Below are 18324 nucleotides of genomic sequence, written 5' to 3' on the forward strand. Positions count from 1 at the left end.
GCCATTTGGGACGCAGATGGTTCTGGGTTGCATTACGACACATCTAAGCAGCAGCAGTAGAGGCAGTAGGGAAAAGAAACACTGCTTTAAAGAGAATAATAAAATGCACATGTTAAAATCACACATTTGGAGGATTTATAGAGAGAAAAAATTACGATAATTTAGTATGGCTAAGTTCATTAGCAGGTTTTGGGCTGTGACTGCTTCTGCTAACGCTTTGAACTATAAAGACTTGTACACACATACTGGTATTCATGAGTCCTCCACTCCCCACCTAAACATGGTGCCAATTAATATGGTTACAAAGGCTACTGTAACTGGTCCTCTTAAAACCTACTGTACACTAATGGGAAGTTGTGAGGTTTCAGGTTTAAAAAGAAATACGTTTTTATGTAAAATGTAAATTGACTCTCTCCGTCTTTCTTTTGCCTTTCCCCTGCCTCTGTCCCCTCTATCTCATTCCTCTCTCCTCCTCTCCACCCCCTCCCCTCTCCTCCTCTCCACCCCCTCCCTTCTCCTCCTCTCCACCCCCTCCCTTCTCCAGTCTCTGTCTCTGGAGGTGTGTGGGAGGCGTAAGGACGTGTCCTCGGTACTGAGGCTGTCCCAGCGGTTGCAGGAGGAGCAGGAGCAGCAGAGCTGTCCAGACTCAGAGCAACAGGCCCTGCAGCTGCTGACCGTCAACCTGGAGCGGCGCTGGGAGGCCATCGTCATGCAGGTGCTGCAGTGGCAGACCCGCCTCCGGCGGGCCCTGGGGACAGATCATGTGAGACCTCACACCCTGCTTGGCACCCCACATGGTTCAAATACTATTAAGATACTGACCTGACACAATATGGGAAGAGGGTGGAATATGCAATATACAGTGCATTCGGAAAGTATTCAGACCCCTTGACTTTTTCTACATTTTGCTATGTTCTAGCCTTATTCTAAACTGGATTAACCACCATGCTTCACCGCAGGTATGGTGCCAGGTTTCCTCTATACGTGACACCTGGCATTCAGGCCAAAGAGTTCAATATTGGTTTCATCAGACTAGAGAATCTTGTTTCCCATGGTCTGAGTACTTTAGGTGCCTTTTGGCAAACTCCAAGCAGGCTGTCATGTGCCTTTTACTGAGGAGTGGCTTGGCATAAAGGCCTGATTGGTGGAGTGCTGCAGAGATGGTTGTCCTTCTGGAAGGGTCTACCATCTCCACAGAGGCGCTCTGGAGCTCTGTCAGAGTGACTATCCTATTCTTGGTCACCTCCCTGACCAAGGCCTTTCTCCCCTGATTTCTCAGTTTGGCCGGGCGGCCAGCTCAAGGAAGAGTCTTGGTGGTTCCAAACTTCTTACATTTAAGAATTATGGCCATTGTGTTCTTGGGGACCTTCAATTCTGCAGACATTTTTGGTACCCTTCCCCAGATCTGTGCATCGACACAATCCTGTCTTGGAGTTCTACGGACAATTCCTTTGACCTCATAGCTTGATTTTTTCCCTGACATGCACTGTCAACTCTGGGACCTTATATAGACAGGTGTGTGCCTTTCCAAATCATGTCCAATAAATTGAATTTTCCACAAGTGGACTCCAATCAAGTTGTAGAAACATCTCAAGGATGATCAATGGAAACAGGATGCTCCAGAGCTCAATTTCGAGTCTCATAGCAAAGGGCCTGAATAATTATGTAGATAAGGTATTTCTGTTTTAAATATTTAATACATTTGCTAAAATTTTGAAAAAACTGTTATGACTTTGTCACAATGCGGTATTGTGTGTAGATTGCTAAGGATTTTTATTTATTTAATCCATTTTAGAATAAGGCTGTAATGTAACAAAATGTCGAAAAAGTTAAGGGGTCTGAATACTTTCCGAAGGCATTGTACGTAACATATACCTGCACTCAGACCAGGTGACTCAGCCTGGCCCCGCATGGCAGAACTCATACAGGTCTGACTGTAAAGACTCCTAGTCCAGGGATGGATGACCACTCCTCAAGAGACTTGGGTGTCTCCTGGTTTTCTCACTTAACTGCAGAATTGACCACGTAGATACAGCTGGTCACGTGGATATACTCTGTACATTTATGTACTAGCAACTAGCCAGCTATACATTATGTTTCAGTAATGAAGGTTCCGTTTATGCCCTGTAAAGAAGCTCCCCAACTCTAGAATGAGCTATTTCTGAGTGGTATTATTCCTCTCAAAGTGAGCTGTCCAGGGGTAAGTTATTTAGGCCAGCAACAGAGAAGGAAATGTTTTGCACTGTAACTATAATGTATTACTAATAGTGATGTATATTGCAGGGAAAGTGGCTGTAGTACATCGTGATATGTGAGCTATACGTCCCAAATGGCACTCTATTCCCCATAGGCCCTGGTCAAAAGTAGTGCACTATGTATGGCAGTGTTCCCAAACTCGGTACTGGGAACCCAAAGGGGTGCACATTTAGTTTTTTGCCCTAGCCCTATACAGAGCACTATATAGGAAATGGGGGGTAAATTGGTACACAGGCAGTGTGATGTCTGGCAGCTTCAGACTATTCTGTACACAACCCCCCTTTTGATCATCAATGCGTAATGGCACAAGGCTCAGCTCCAAATATTGCAAATAGAGACTTGTTTAAAAGGGGTTTACTACTGTAAAGTACCTCTGTTTCCTTCAGTGTGTTTGTGTAATGTGGAGAACAGGTGGAATCACCATTAAATCTGTAGTGAAATCTCCACCACCAACACCACCACACATCCCAGATGGACATATTCACCCATAGTTCATAGTCCATCTCTCTCTCTCTGTCCTCTTGTCCGCATTTCTGGGGGGACTGCATTGTGCTACTGTGGAACCGGGAGCATCTGGGGAAGAGGAAAAAGGCAGGCAGGGTTTTGAATTTGTCTGGTTGTCTACTCTGTTATATCCATTCCAGTACAGCAGGGAGAGAGAACACAAGTAGACTTTGCAGACTGAAGTACAGTTTTACCTGGGGGATATGTCCTGAATAGGGGGAACATATTCCCTTTGTTTAGAAATGAAAGACTTTGCTCAATGATAAAAGGAGTGTGGTCACGACTGCACTAGTCCCTTCTCTAGATGCCCCATTTATGAAAATGAGAAAATGTTTCAATTTGGGTATTTTGAGAATCTTTTACCATTCCATGTGCCGGCCGAGGAGGTGGATGGAAAACATGATGTTTAAAGGCAATTATTCTGCTGTCTGGAAGTGGATTTCTGGGTTCTTGTCTTTGTCTTATTAGTTGGTTATCAGGTGAAGTGCTTGATAAGACTGGCTAGCTACTGCTCCTTGTGTAGTGACCATTTGGTTATATACTATAGGCCTATGTGCATCATTTAGATCAGTGTTAGCTAGGTTAGCTGAGGCTTATTGATTCACAGATGAAGGTTTTATCCTGCATTAGCAACCCCAGCTTATAGTCATTCGGATTTTCCTTATCAGCAAGAAGAGAATAAACAGAAGTCTAATAGAAATTCCTTACAGAGGGTGTGCCATGTAGAAAGTGCTAGATTTACCACTTTATTAGATTAATAAGATAAAAATGGTTCATATAAATAGGCCCTCTCTCTTATATTAATGAGATGCCAAGCAATTTGTAGAATTGTGTCTTCCTTAGCAAAATGTCTGTGTCTAAGCACATTTTAAGACGATGCACTTTTTAGAGAATTGTGCTATTCAATGCTTTGCTTTCTCCCCAAAATTGAAAGTATTAACCTAGTATAAAAAAATGAAACAGCTTTCTTTTTTTATTGATTTTGAATCGGTAAATTTGAGGTTCTCCCATTTATCCAACTGAAGGTCCCGGGGAACATCGTAGAGGCTGGTCTCATGGACCTCCACGGCCCAGCCGAGGACTCCTGGGAGTGGGATGAAATGGACATGGCGTACATGGAGCCGCAGGAATTTGATGACAAACAAAATGCTGAATGTGAATCAGGTCCTGGATCCCCTGGGGCTGGTTTAGACTATGACATGTCCGAGTCGAGCCCGCGTGTTACTCAGCGAGGGATGTCCTTGAACGAATCGTCTAGAATGACGCCTCTGTCTTCTCACCGTCCCAGTGCCTATCAGGTGTACAGCCTGCATAATGTGCAGCTTTACAGACATCCTCACTTCCCCTCCGTACACAAGACCTCTTCTCCAGTCAAAGCCGGGAGGAAACAGCCTCTTCTGAAGAGCCTGAGCAAAGACTCCTCCTTCTCATCTGTGGAATCCCTGCCAGACCTCCTACGGGGTCTGTTTGGCGGGGGAAAGCAGGGGGGACGAGGCGGGGAGTCCGCACACAGATCAGAGAGCGAGAGCGGGATAGTCAGTGAGGGCGAGACAGAGACTACGGCCAACTCCGTGGTCTGTCTAGATGACCCATGGAGAGGAGGCAGCACCTACCTCCGACCCCCCCCAGGAGTCAACTCGCCTGGGGAAGACGACGACGAGGGGGACAGGTTGTGTGACGAGGACATTGACAGAATCCTAGAGCGGGCCAACAAGGTAGCGCTGTATGGGGACTGTGTGTCTGTGACGGCACTGAGAGATCGAGACCAGAACAGATGCAAAGCAGAAAAGAAGAGAGGTGGAGGAGTAGGAGAGGAGGGAGGTGGAGCTGGGGAGAACCGGGGGAGACACAGGAGAGAGTCCAACGTGGAGATTCTGATCAACGGACGTGGCCTCAGCCCTGACTCCGAGGAGGAAGATGAGAGAAGAGTGACAGGAGTGAAGGGCCGTAGAGACAGAGAGATCCCCCATCTGTCCCAAGGGTCATCCCTGGAGTCTCTGTATGCAGCGGGGGAGCTATTTCCATCCGGCAAAGACACTCTCCAGCGCTCCACGTCTCTGGAGAGCTGGCTGGCTCCATGTAAGAGCTGGGAGGAGGCTGAAGGAGGCAGCCAGGGCAGCTTGAGGGAGCTGGGCCTGGGCACCGGAGCCATAGAGCCCACAGGGGAACTGAGCCGCAGGACTCTGGAGCTCCTCAAACGCCTGGAGAACATCCAGACCCCGCTACACAACCTAAAGATGACACGCAGCATCTCTGACATCACTCTGCAGAGCAGCAGCTCCCTGTGCCACCCTGGGGTGGGGTATGGATCTTGGGGGCCTGGGCATGCTGGGTGCCTCTCAGGAGGCCGAGGTGGTTCCCCCTCCTCCGTCAACGAGAGCTCGGCTGCTTCTCTGACAGAGCTGAGCAGCACAGAGGACTCGTCGGTGGGCTCTGAGGACCTGGCCGTACTGAGGAACCGCTGCTGCATGCTGGACTCCAACGCCTCCTTCAGGAAGCACCACCACCGGGCCCAGCCAGGGGGTCACCACGGAGGCCATGGGGGTCACGACGAGGCAGACGCCAGCATCAGCATGGTGGTCAACGTGTCATGCACCTCTGCATGCACAGATGACGAGGATGACAGTGACCTTCTGTCCAGCTCCACACCGACATTGACTGAAGAGGAGCTGGGTATCAAGGAGGTTGAGGAGGAGGACAGTGACCTTCTGTCTAGCTCCACGCTGACCCTGACTGAGGAGGAGCTGGGTATCAAGGAGGATGAGGAGGAGGACAGCTCAGTCGCCTCTGAGGAGGAGTACATGGAGGGCTCCTTAGGCCTAGGCATGGAGTACATGAAGAACGAGTTCCACAACTGGATCCACAATCCTTCCCGCTCCCAGCAGCAGTCCCAGTCTGGCAGGGACAAGAACCAAGGATATGACCCTCTAGGGGACGAGCTGCAGTGTGACACCCTATCCAAAGACCGCACCAACAGGCTGTCTGTAGGCAACGAGCACTGCTCCTTCCTAAACCGCTCAGCGCTGAGGCTCCTGGAGTCCCACACCAACAGCAACGTGAAGAAAGAGTGTCTCGGACTGCTGCCTGACGTGGTGAACACCAACAGGAAGAATGCCACGCGGAGGTATATCAGCCAGTTTGTAGATGACATGGAGAACGGGAATGTGGAAAACTCCCACATCAAAGGGAAGGATGAGGATGATGAGTTGTTACGAGAGGAGGGGAGCCTTTTCACCAAGAAAGGGGAGTCCGTCAAAAACTGTTATGTGAACGAGTCAGTGGTGAATGGAGGGGACCAGCAGAGGGGCATGGGAATGGCCACTGCCACTGCCATGCTGTCCCAGCTCCAGGCCAAGGAGTCCTCTCTAGAGAGCCAGCTCAGAGGGGAAATCCCCTGCCAGAGCTCCAGCCACTCCTCCCCCTCTCTCTCCCCACTGGAGGACCGCGGTGGCTCCCACCACCACCACGCCCTGCAGAAACCACCCCGTTCTGGAAACAGCAGTCAGGAGAATCTCTTCTCTTCATTCCTCTGTGATGTCCCCACCCAGCAGAGCATTGGAAATGCCAGCTCCAGCCCAGACCCCAACTCAGACCGTCCCTGCTGCAGCCACCCCCACCCCCAGGCGCCCCCACGCCAGGACCAAAAGAGCCAGGAGAACGTGCACAACTTTGTGATGGAGATCATCAACATGGCCTCGGTGGCTCTGAAGAACAAGGAAAGCCAGGCAGAGGACAAAGAGAGACCTGGCCAGACTGGAGCCCAGATCAGGGACAAAGTCCTGGAACACTCCCACCGGACCATACACCTCCACAAGGGAGACTTCTACTCCTACCTGTCTATCTCCTCCCACGACTCGGACTGTGGAGAGGTTAGCGCCTGTATAGACAGCAAGAGCGCCACCCCCTTACTGTCGCCTACCCCAGACATCAGGGACGAGGAGATGCTGTTCGAGGCCTGTACTGAGAAAGTGTACCTTGGACCTCCTCTCTGCTACAGCATGGCTGTCACCAAGAGGCAAAGGAGGCACAGTCCCAAATTAATTGACTACTACTCCTCCTCTCCCTCTCCTGCTGCCCAAAGCCAGAGTCAGAGCCAAGCGCCTCTGCCCGCCTGCAATGAATACCAAGAAGAACATGGTATTTCTCCTGGAAGTATAGCTTGGAGACAGCTACAGTGCCATAATGAGGCTTCTTATCTTAATCCGTTACCATGTGAAACCCTGATAGACACTGTTGAATGTTTAGCAGATACTGAAATGCTTGAATCTAACATTTCCCCTGTAATGACTAAGATAAGAGTCTCTTGCTCCAGTACAAATCCTTTAAAAGAGGAAGGCAGCCTCTGTCCCCCAATAAGAAAGTGTGATTCAGATGAAAAAGGATCTACTTCACAGTGGATGAAACAGAAGAATGTCAGGAAAGGCTACAGCTCTCTTCAGGAAGTCAAGTCAACTCATAAACAGAAGCAGGTGAGTTAGACATTGCACCCTTTATACACCCACCCACCTATCTCCACGTAATGGGACTGATGCACATTTCAGCCTGTTATGTATTCATATCTGTGACTAAATATTGAGGAGATATTTTTATTCACTCCTTCATTCATCCCCTCCTCCTCTTCTTCCCCTGAAGTGTCGATGGAAGAGGGATTTGTTTAGCATCCTCCGATTTAGAATGTTAAGGTCTACGGAACAGAATAATCATAATCAGTCAGATTACATTATGATTCATAAGCAAGAATTCCCGGCGAAGAACCATTATTTAATTTCATGACTGAATTACCATGTGTTTGTGTCCTTTTAAGAGGTTGCTGTATTTCATATGCTAAGTTGCCACTTCTCTGGCTGTTCTCTTCAGAAACCTGATGCCTGACCTTCTATCACACTGTTATCTGGCTGTGTCAATTGGTGAATAATTAAGTGATTACCTTGTAAACTGCCGTAATTATAAAAACATCCAACAAAGGAAGCTAAAAAGTGCATTAGTGTGAGCTGTGGAAGATGTATTATTTTCAAAGCTGTTAAGACAATTCTCAGCAACAATTTAAAGTGAAGAGGGAATTGTTTTCCATTAGCTACTTGTTGTTTTAAGTAATTTACCCTAACCCTATGTTATTTCCTCATATCTTGTAGCTATGCATTGTAACTAAAGAAATATGAGTGGATTAGAAAGGACTACAGAAAATATAAAACCACCAACAATTTGGTTTGTGGTTTGATTTATTTTCTCTCTCACGCTTTCTTTCTCCCCCACCTCTCTATTTCTCCCTCTCTCTATCGCTCTCTCCTCCCCCCATCTCTCTCTCGCTCTCTCTCCCCCTCTCTATACTCTCTCCTCTCCACAGTCTCCAAGGTCAGGCCAAGGTTGTGGGGAGGTTGGGGTCCGGGGCCCCCGGGGTAGTGGCCCGGTCTCTGACAACTCATCTGCTTCAAAGACTGGAACTGCCAGGCCCCAGGTCATGGTACGTACAGTATGATGAGTACCGCCACACACACACACGCATGGGTGCACGCACACACACACACACCCTCTCGGGCTGTGTACTTTACCTGGGAAAATGGCCAAAAGGATTTCTCCCTCTCGTCGTAGTATTCCATTGCAAACACATTTTCCGCCTCATTCCATACTGCCAGTAAGCACATTCAAAAGAAGTTTTGCCATTCATTTAAAAAAAGTACTCTCTTCTTTTCACCCCTCTCTGCAGAACATGTTCTATGATGAGACACACAGTTGAAGTCGGAACTTTACATACACTTAGGTTGGAGTCATTAAAACTTGTTTTTCAACCACTCCACAAATGTCTTGTTAACAAACTATAGTTTTGGCAAGTCGGTTAGGACATCTACTTTGTGCATGACAAAAGTCATTTTTCCAACAATTGTTTGCAGACAGATTATTACACTTATAATTCACTGTATCACAATTCCAGTGGGTCAGAAGTTTACATACACTAAGTTGAAAAAAATCCAGAAAATTATGTCATGGCTTTAGAAGCTTCTGATAAGCTAATTTACATAATTTGAGTCAATTGGAGGTGTACCTGTGGATGTATTTCTAGGCTTACCTTCAAACCCAGTGCCTCTTTGCTTGACATCATGGGAAAATCAAAAGAAATGAGCCAAGACCTCAGAAAATAAATTGTAGACCTCCACAAGTCTGGTTTATCCTTGGGAGCAATTTCCAAACACCTGAAGGTACCACGTTCATCTGTACAAACAATAGTTCGCAAGTATAAACACCATGGGACCACGCAGCCGTCATACCGCACAGGAAGGAGACGCGTTCTGTCTCCTAGAGATGAATGTACTTTGATACAAAAAGGACCTTGTGAAGATGCTGGAGGAAACAGGTACAAAAGTATCTATATCCACAGTAAAACGAGTCCTATATCGACATAACCTGAAATGCCGCTCAGCAAGGAAGAAGCCACTGCTCCAAAACCGCCATAAAAAAAGGCAGACTATGGTTTGCAACTGCACATGGGGACAAAGATCGTACTTTTTAGAGAAATGTCCTCTGGAGGAAAAAGGGGAGGCTTGCAAGCCGAAGAACACCATCCCAACCGTGAAGCACGAGGATGGCAGCATCATGTTGTGGGGGGTGCTTTGTAGCGGGGGGACTGGTGCACTTCACAAAATAGATGGCATCATGAGGAATGAAAATTATGTGGATATATTGAAGCAACATCTCAAGACATCAGTCAGGAAGTTAAGGCTTGGTTGCAAATGGGTCTTCCAAATGGACAATGACCCCAAGCATACTTCCAAAGTTGTGGTAGAATGGCTTAAGGACAACGAAGTCAAGGTATTGGAGTGGCCATCACAAAGCCCTGACCTCAATCCTATAGAAAATATGTGGGCAGAACTGAAAAAGCGTGTGCGAGCAAGGAGGCCTACAAACCTGACTCAGTTACACCAGCTCTGTCAGGAGGAATGGGCCAAAATTCACCCAACTTATTGTGGGAAGCTTGTGGAAAGCTACCCGAAACGTTTGACCCAAGTTAAACAATTTAAAGGCAACACTACCAAATACTAATTGAGTGTATGTAAACTTCTGACCCACTGGGAATGTAATGAAAGAAATAAAACTGAAATAAATCATTCTCTCTACTATTATTCTGACATTTCAAGTTCTTAAAATAAAGTGGTGATCCTAACTGACCTAAGACAGGGAATTTTTACTAGGAATAAATGTCAGGAATTGTGATAAACGGAGTTTAAATGTATTTGGCTAAGGTGTATGTAAACTTCTGACTTCAACTGTAACAGCGTATTTCTGGCATTCATGACTAACTGCCTTAGTCTAGTAGTTAGACAATGTTAGGATTCAAGTGCCTCAGTCTAGTAGTTTAACAATGTAATGATTCAAGTGCCTCAGTCTAGTAGTTAGACAATGTTATGATTCAAGTGCCTCAGTCTAGTAGTTAGACAATGTAATGATTCAAGTGCCTCAGTCTAGTAGTTAGACAATGTTAGGATTCAAGTGCCTCAGTCTAGTAGTTAGACAATGTTATGATTCAAGTGCCTCAGTCTAGTAGTTAGACAATGTAATGATTCAAGTGCCTCAGTCTAGTAGTTAGACAATGTTATGATTCAAGTGCCTCAGTCTAGTAGTTAGACAATGTAATGATTCAAGTGCCTCAGTCTAGTAGTTAGACAATGTAATGATTCAAGTGCCTCAGTCTAGTAGTTAGACAATGTTATGATTCAAGTGCCTCAGTCTAGTAGTTAGACAATGTTATGATTCAAGTGCCTCAGTCTAGTAGTTAGACAATGTTATGATTCAAGTGCCTCAGTCTAGTAGTTAGACAATGTTATGATTCAAGTGCCTCAGTCTAGTAGTTAGACAATGTAATGATTCAAGTGCCTCAGTCTAGTAGTTAGACAATGTAATGATTCAAGTGCCTCAGTCTAGTAGTTAAAGAATGTTCTGATTCAAGTGCCTCAGTCTAGTAGTTAGACAATGTAATGATTCAAATTACAGGAACTCTACTCTCCACAAAGTTTTCCTTTACCAGCAAATTGGTTTGAAAACGATGTATTATCTTATAAGGGATATGTATCGTCTGGGGTTAGCCGTTGCATTATTCCCTTTCCTTACTCTCTTTCATGCCTTCCTCAGAAACTGCTGGAAGAATGAGAGCCTTGGGTTGAGTAGTCAAGCAATGTTATGATTCAAGTGCCTCAGTCATCCTTAAGAATACATCAATGACTTCACAGTTTCATTCCAATCCCTGCTGAGAGTCCTTGAGCAAAATCACATGTAGTCACTGCTGTCAGCACAAAAATAATTCTTATACAGTAAGCATTTGGCCTTACTACAATTATTTGAATACAGTATGAATTTAGCCTTACTAAAATACTTGTAATACTTTTAGGCATTTAGCCGTACTACAATTATTTTTATACGGTATGAATTTAGCCTTACTATAATACTTGAGATACAGTACTAATTTAGCCTTACTAAAATATGTATAGTACTTGTAGGCATATAGACCTACTACAATTATTGAAGTACAGTATGAATTTAATCTTACTAAAATACTTGTAGTTCAGTATGAATTTAGCCTTACTAAAATACGTGTAGTACAGTATGAATTTAGCCTTGCTAAAATACTTGTAATACAGTATGAATTTAGCCTTACTAAAATACGTGTAATACAGTATGAATTTAGCCTTACAAAAATACTTGTAAACTGTATGAATTTAGCTTTACAAAAACACTTGTAATACTTTTAGGCATTTCGCCTTACTACAATTATTTGAATACAGTATGAATGTTGTCTTACTAAAATACTTGTAATACAGTATGAATTTAGCCTTACTAAAATACTTGTAGTACAGTATGAATTTAGCCTTACTAAAATACTTGATATACGGTATGAATTTAGCCTTAGTAAAATATGTGTAGTACAGTATGAATTTAGCCTTGCTAAAATACTTGTAATACAGTATGAATTTAGCCTTACTAAAATACTTGTAATACAGTATGAATTTAGCCTTACAAAAATACTTGTAATACTTGTAGGCATTTAGCCTTACTACAATTATTTGAATACAGTATGAATGTTGCCTTACTAAAATACTTGTAATACAGTATGAATTTAGCCTTACTAAAATACTTGTAGTACAGTATGAATTTAGCCTTACTAAAATATGTGTAATACTTGTAGGCATTTAGCCTTACTACAATTATTTTAATACAGAATGAATTTAGCCTTACTAAAATACTTGTAATACAGTATGAATTTAGCCTTACTAAAATACTTGTAGTACAGTATGAATTTAGCCTTACTAAAATATGTGTAATACTTGTAGGCATTTAGCCTTACTACAATTATTTTAATACAGAATGAATTTAGCCTTACTAAAATACTTGTAATACAGTATGAATTTAGCCTTACTAAAATACTTGTAATACTTGTAGGAATTTAGCCTTACTAAAATATTTGTAATACTTGTAGGAATTTAGCCTTACTCAACTACAACTCACTCACCACAAAGGCAAAATGACATTTTCTCAATAATATATCATTTTGTGCTACAAAAGGCCAATCACCTCAGAGGTGTATTTCTCCACTCCTCTGTATCAGCTACAATAGTATGAACCAACTGTTTCTGCAGGGAGAGTTGCATGCCATTAAAATACTGTAGGCTGTGTATTTAGTTATTAGTTATGTGGGGATGTCATCCCCCACGGGCACCCCTGGGGCTAAACACTCTGCTGTCTCCCCTCTGTGAGTCCCCCCTGTCTCCCCTCTCCCCCACTGTCTCCATACTGTCCAATGCCAGCCCTCAGGGCAGGACACATGAGCCCCAGTCGAGCCCCAGTAGTCACACAACCAGGCGCTGCAGGTGAGCCAGTCATGTCCCCTGTCCCCATGCCAGCCTCAGCCTGCACAACTAGCTACACCCAGTAGTCATGTACAGTTGTATCTGACCCCCGTACTGCCATCTCGTCTGGCCCTGTTCAGCCCCGCTGCACGCCACACCACTATAAAAGGGGAACAGGTGTGATTAGTCCTATGGTGAATACAGACCATGAAGCACTGCTGAATGAATCAGTCAGTCTGTACCATGGTCTGTGGTTTAGAGACTAATGTAAATAGTGTTGTTGACCGTACTACAGAGGTATTGCGTCACAGCGTGGTTTGTTGAACATTGTACATTGAGGACAAATGTTTCAAATATTCACACTTCATATGTGTTTTGGGGAATATACAGTACGATGTAGTTTTGTAATATATCAGTATATACAGTACGATGTAGTATTGTAATATATCACTGGCAGTGTTTGTGTGAGCTGGTCATTACTAAATTAGAAAAGAAAGTGAAAATAGCTACAGAACAGATATTGTGTAATGGTAACTTGACTGACATTTGTACTGTATGTATCTTTGTCTTCTTGTCTTACAGAGACTGTCTGGGAGTGTAGCCTCAGCCACCTCCAAGGCTCAGCTGTGAGAGAGGTTGGTCCATGTCTGTGTGCAATGTCCATCCTGGTGGCCTGTGGCCTGGGCTCTCTCCCCTGTTCCCCTGGTCAATGGCTCTCTCCAGCCTGCTACTCAAGCTTCCTCTTCTTCCTTCTGGCTACTGTAATGCTGACCCCTGACCTTTGACCTCTCAGTGACCCGCACCATCCTCTGCTCCTCCAATCCGTCCCAGACTGGAACTGAGCTACCTCACTGCTCTTCCATCAACCATACAAACCTTCACCAAACACACACAGACACACACAGACTTCTTCCGTCAGTTTGTATGGCATTTCTCACTATCTCACCAGTACTGTAGAACCAGCTGCAGATGTTATAAGCCCAGGACACAAGTTTTCCTTGTTTGCTGCATCAGTAGAAGGTAAGGTAAAATTTGAAGAGGACACATATAGTGGGCGACTACTTTGAGAGCTGCTGTTTGGTGATTAGTTCCATCCTGTCTGGACAGAACAGAACAGCACTGCTGAGAGTTCCAGAGCGTTCTGAGAGTTCCAGCTCCATGGCAACTTGTGTTAAGAAAGAGAAAGCCAGAGGGAAAGAGAGGGATTGTTTTGGCAATCAACTGATGGAGGAAATGGAAGTTGGACCTATGTCATAAAGAAAGCCAAATGCAAGTAGATCCATCTATGCAACACGTCCCAGGTTGGAAACAGCTGAACAGTGTTGTATAGTAAAAGATTGATGATGACTGTTGACGTAAAATCAGCATCTATCTACTAGTTCCTTTTTCATTTTTTATTCCTAAGACATAAAGGGAGGGTACGACTACGAGGGAAGGTTTAACACTTTAAAAATGTGTGCCTTGCTGTTGTTATTTCTTATACCTTTTTGTTAAAACACTGCTTCCCCTGTTAGGTGATAAAAAGATGTAAAGAAAGGAAAACGGAACTACAGCAAGGTTGAAACAGGCATCCGTATAAATATATACTTTCTCCAACCCTGACGTATCATGATGGTGTACATGCTTTGTGTTTAGTGTAAAAGTGTTCTGTGATGTGGAATACTATCAGCGTTAAAGTGCTAGACTGCATGGTTAACAATAAATATACAGACATGTTGAGAAATAAACTTCATTTATTGGAAACCATTTGATTACATGCATTTTCTGTATGCAATTCACCTGAAACAATGTACAAGCATCCTTCATTGTTGATCATTTCTTTTCTCAACACTATAAATCAAAAATGCACAAGTGGAACATTAAATGAGAGATGTGTCTGGGAGGCCATGATTGGGGATCCGAGGAGTTAGTACTAGGAAAAACAGCTGATTGACAAGACTGATTGAGGTTATATGAAAACATATGTTTAGGGATGTCATTGAATGTTAACTACAAAATGCTACATAAAGTGTGTGTCAGCATCCAAATGGCAACCTATTCCCTAATGAGTGCACTATATAGGAATAGGGTACCATTTGGAACACATACTCAACAGTATAGTCATTACTATAGTCATTACATTGAGTCTACGTTGAGTGTTGCCAGTCACACAGACACAGCCATTAGCATAAATAATGGGTTTTTCACAGGAGGTGCTGATGATTCTGACAATGATGGGATAAGAGAAATGATCCTCTGAGCCCATCAGCGAATCAGCTCTGGAGGTACGTCCCTGTCCCCCACACACCCATGCTCGTTCTCACACACACACACACATACATATGGATGCATGTACACACAGTCACACACACTTTTGCACAAGCACACACTTTTGCTCACACACACGCATGCACACACACACACACTCCTCAACAGCCAATCAACCTTTCCCTGATTGCCTAGACTAGACTAGCCTTGATGACCCTTTACTGTAATCGCCCATTTGGTCTTATGGAAGATGCATGTTTGTAGATGATACATGTGTTCTTACATCAGAGCAAATCTGACCGAAAAAATTAAATGGTATCCATTGTTTATAAAATGACTGTGAATATTACATAAAACATCAAGTTGTGTAACAACAGCTTCCTCAGCCACCAGCAGCCATCAGCAGCCATGTTACAGGCTGTATGTAGATCTAGCAGACTGCAGAATACAGCTACTGCATGTTATAGCACACTACTATCTAAGTTTCCAAAGGATTTTTGATTCTTATTGCTGATGAAAGCTTCAGACTTGACTGATGGGATTATTAAATTAGAATGGAAATGCATTCCTACATTGTCCTCAAAGAAACATGACATGTTGAAGAAAAATATATTTTTTGCAATTAACAAGCTCTTTTTGCAAGAAATGGAAATTACTTTAAAGGGAGTAAAGGTCATGTGTATCGAACCATGGTGGCTTTGCAATTACCACCAGTCAAAATGTTGATTTGGTGTCCTTGCTTAAGCATGGATGGGAAAATTAATAAGATGGTTGGCCACTCTTTGTTGAAAAGATCACACATGATTATGCCACATCAGAAAGACAAGAAGGGAAATCATTTTTCTGTGTAGAAAGGGAGGGATCAAAGATTCCTGTTATTTAAATGTCACAGGGAAGGTTTTAGGGTGTGGTTGTACAGTTCTGAAAGTTTTCTCTGACAAACGAAGGATGACTCAAGGCAAAAAGGGTTTACATTGCAGTCTGATGTAAAACATTATAGTATTTTAGTAGCATTTACTACGTTTCCATCGTCGTTGATGGCCTTGTGCTTTTGAGAGCCTTCACGGTCCTCTATTACATTTCCAGAGATGGATAGAATCATTTCCTCGTCATCAAAATGCCAATGAACTTTAATCTGGACGAGGAAAAGAAAATTGTCGTAAGAAATGAAAACAGATTATTTTAAGTTTACTGTACTGTATGTGCTACATTATAGGCGTATGTGTAGCGAGGCCATTAGAGACCCCCCCCCCCCCCCCCCCCCACCGTTGTTCACTATGACATTCAATGTGATCGATGACATTGGCACGCACACAAAATAACACAATATGCCATGTCAAAGTCATATACAGGTACTTAACAAAAAGTTGTACAATTAGAAAAGAGCCGTGAAAAGAAAGTAGTCAAAACAAAAGACAACCATGTGTCAGGTGATCATTGTGGTAGGCAGTGGCAGACTGCGTATGTGTGACTGTGAGTGAAAGGGCCCGGGCGATGACAGAGGTGCTGGCCCCATCAGTGGACCAGGGATTGTGCTGATTGTGTTCATGTAATTTAAGAGGTTTAGGTGATTGGATTTCAGACTGTCATCAAATCGCGTTAAGAAACAATTTGATATGGAATCGCATCTGAAAGGGCAGTGCGGGAGCTTTTAATCGAGGAAAAATAAAAACAACGATGTCATCTCCACTTGGACATATTGAAAGTCTTTACCTGAATGTCCCATCTGTAATTCCTCACAACAGTTAATTCATCATTTCTCCTGAGCCCCAAATCATCTTTAAAAGACAGGGAAGCAATATTTCATATTACATTAGGATGGTTGAGTAAAAGGTGAGTGTTTTCCTTGCTCTATGCCTCCCCGGCTCTGACCTGTCCATCAGATTGGACAATTAATGGTACAGTACGATCATAGGAACTCTGTCACCATACATCCTACATTTTCATGGAAGAATTCCCCTTACTGACATGTACAGTAAACATTATAGGACCGTTTCTTAAACAGAGATCAACAGTACTGGACCAAAAAGCACTTTGAATGGAGGATCTTCTTTGAGAATGCTTTTTAGTCCTGGACTATGCTTAATCTGTGTCTGGGAAAACTGGCCCTAGGTGAGTTTGAAAAAAACGGTGGTATAGCGCATAGTGAAAACATGTGAGAACTTGACTATTTGTGCTATTAAAACCATATATGCTACTATTGTACTTTAAATCCATTTTTAAGTTGGATTTCCCTTTAACACGTCTCGGACCAGAACCCAAACAGAGCTTTATCCTCTCTAAGACTTTACAAAATAAGTCACATCACAGACAAAATAGAGAAATTTATGAATCACTGCATATAAGACATGTATACAACTGCACTGTCATGTTTTTATTCTTCTTTTTTTTGTTGCTCTTCTCTCACATTTCATGTGTTTTATTTCTTAATTTATATTACTACCTCTATTGTGAATTGTTGGGAAAGAGCTTGCAAGTTAAGCATTCACTGCACTGTTTTACACCTGCTGTATTCTGTGCATGTGACAATACAACTTCAAACTTATAATACTCTGATCCTTGGTACTCACAAAAGAAAGATGAAATGATGATTCTGAGAAGCGTCTTCAATTATCAATTTCTGATGCAACACTGAATGATGATCTCTGGAATCACACTGTTAGCCTTCCATATGATAACACACTCATTCTGGAGGAGACATTCTAAAACAGTGTTATCAGATAGACAGTTCACTCTCTCATTCTGGAGGAGACATTCTAAAACAGTGTTATCAGATAGACAGTTCACTCTCTCATTCTGGAGGAGACATTCTAAAACAGTGTTATCAGATAGACAGTTCACTCTCTCATTCTGGAGGAGACATTCTAAAACAGTGTTATCAGATAGACAGTTCACTCTCTCATTCTGGAGGAGACATTCTAAAACAGTGTTATCAGATAGACAGTTCACTCTCTCATTCTGGAGGAGACATTCTAAAACAGTGTTATCAGATAGACAGTTCACTCTCTCATTCTGGAGGAGACATTCTAAAACAGTGTTATCAGATAGACAGTTCACTTTCTCATTCTGGAGGAGACATTCTTCAACAGTGTTATCAGATAGACAGTTCACTCTCTCATTCTGGAGGAGACATTCTAAAACAGTGTTATCAGATAGACAGTTCACTCTCTCATTCTGGAGGAGACATCCTAAAACAGTGTTATCAGATAGACAGTTCACTCTCTCATTCTGGAGGAGACATTCTAAAACAGTGTTATCAGATAGACAGTTCACTCTCTCATTCTGGAGGATACATTCTAAAACAGTGTTATCACATAGACAGTTCACTCTCTCATTCTGGAGGAGACATTCTAAAACAGTGTTTAGTTCCGATAAGGTAAATGACTCAGAAGTTCTGTAGAATGCCATGGTAAGATGTCTCCCCCATTCTCCATTCCTTAAGAGGAATGATTATACTTTCTGAAATCACGTGCATGATTACCCT

General features: G+C 43.3%; 1 protein-coding gene across 1 annotated transcript in view; it reads left to right on the plus strand.

Annotated features, from left to right (window-relative positions):
- The window catches only part of LOC106611224 (A-kinase anchor protein 6), a 286291-nt gene extending 271955 nt beyond the window's left edge, over positions 1 to 14336 (plus strand). The window contains exons 11-14 of the mRNA XM_082955490.1: positions 545 to 763; positions 3786 to 7229; positions 8105 to 8221; positions 13176 to 14336. Coding sequence (XP_082811616.1) covers positions 545 to 763; positions 3786 to 7229; positions 8105 to 8221; positions 13176 to 13223 — 3828 coding nt within the window. The 3' untranslated portion in view covers positions 13224 to 14336. The remainder of the gene's footprint in view (positions 1 to 544; positions 764 to 3785; positions 7230 to 8104; positions 8222 to 13175) is intronic.
- The last annotated feature ends 3988 nt before the right edge of the window (positions 14337 to 18324 follow it).

This window comes from Salmo salar, chromosome 09 (assembly GCF_965601325.2).
Source record: "Salmo salar chromosome 09, fSalSal1, whole genome shotgun sequence".
NCBI lineage: Eukaryota > Metazoa > Chordata > Actinopteri > Salmoniformes > Salmonidae > Salmo > Salmo salar.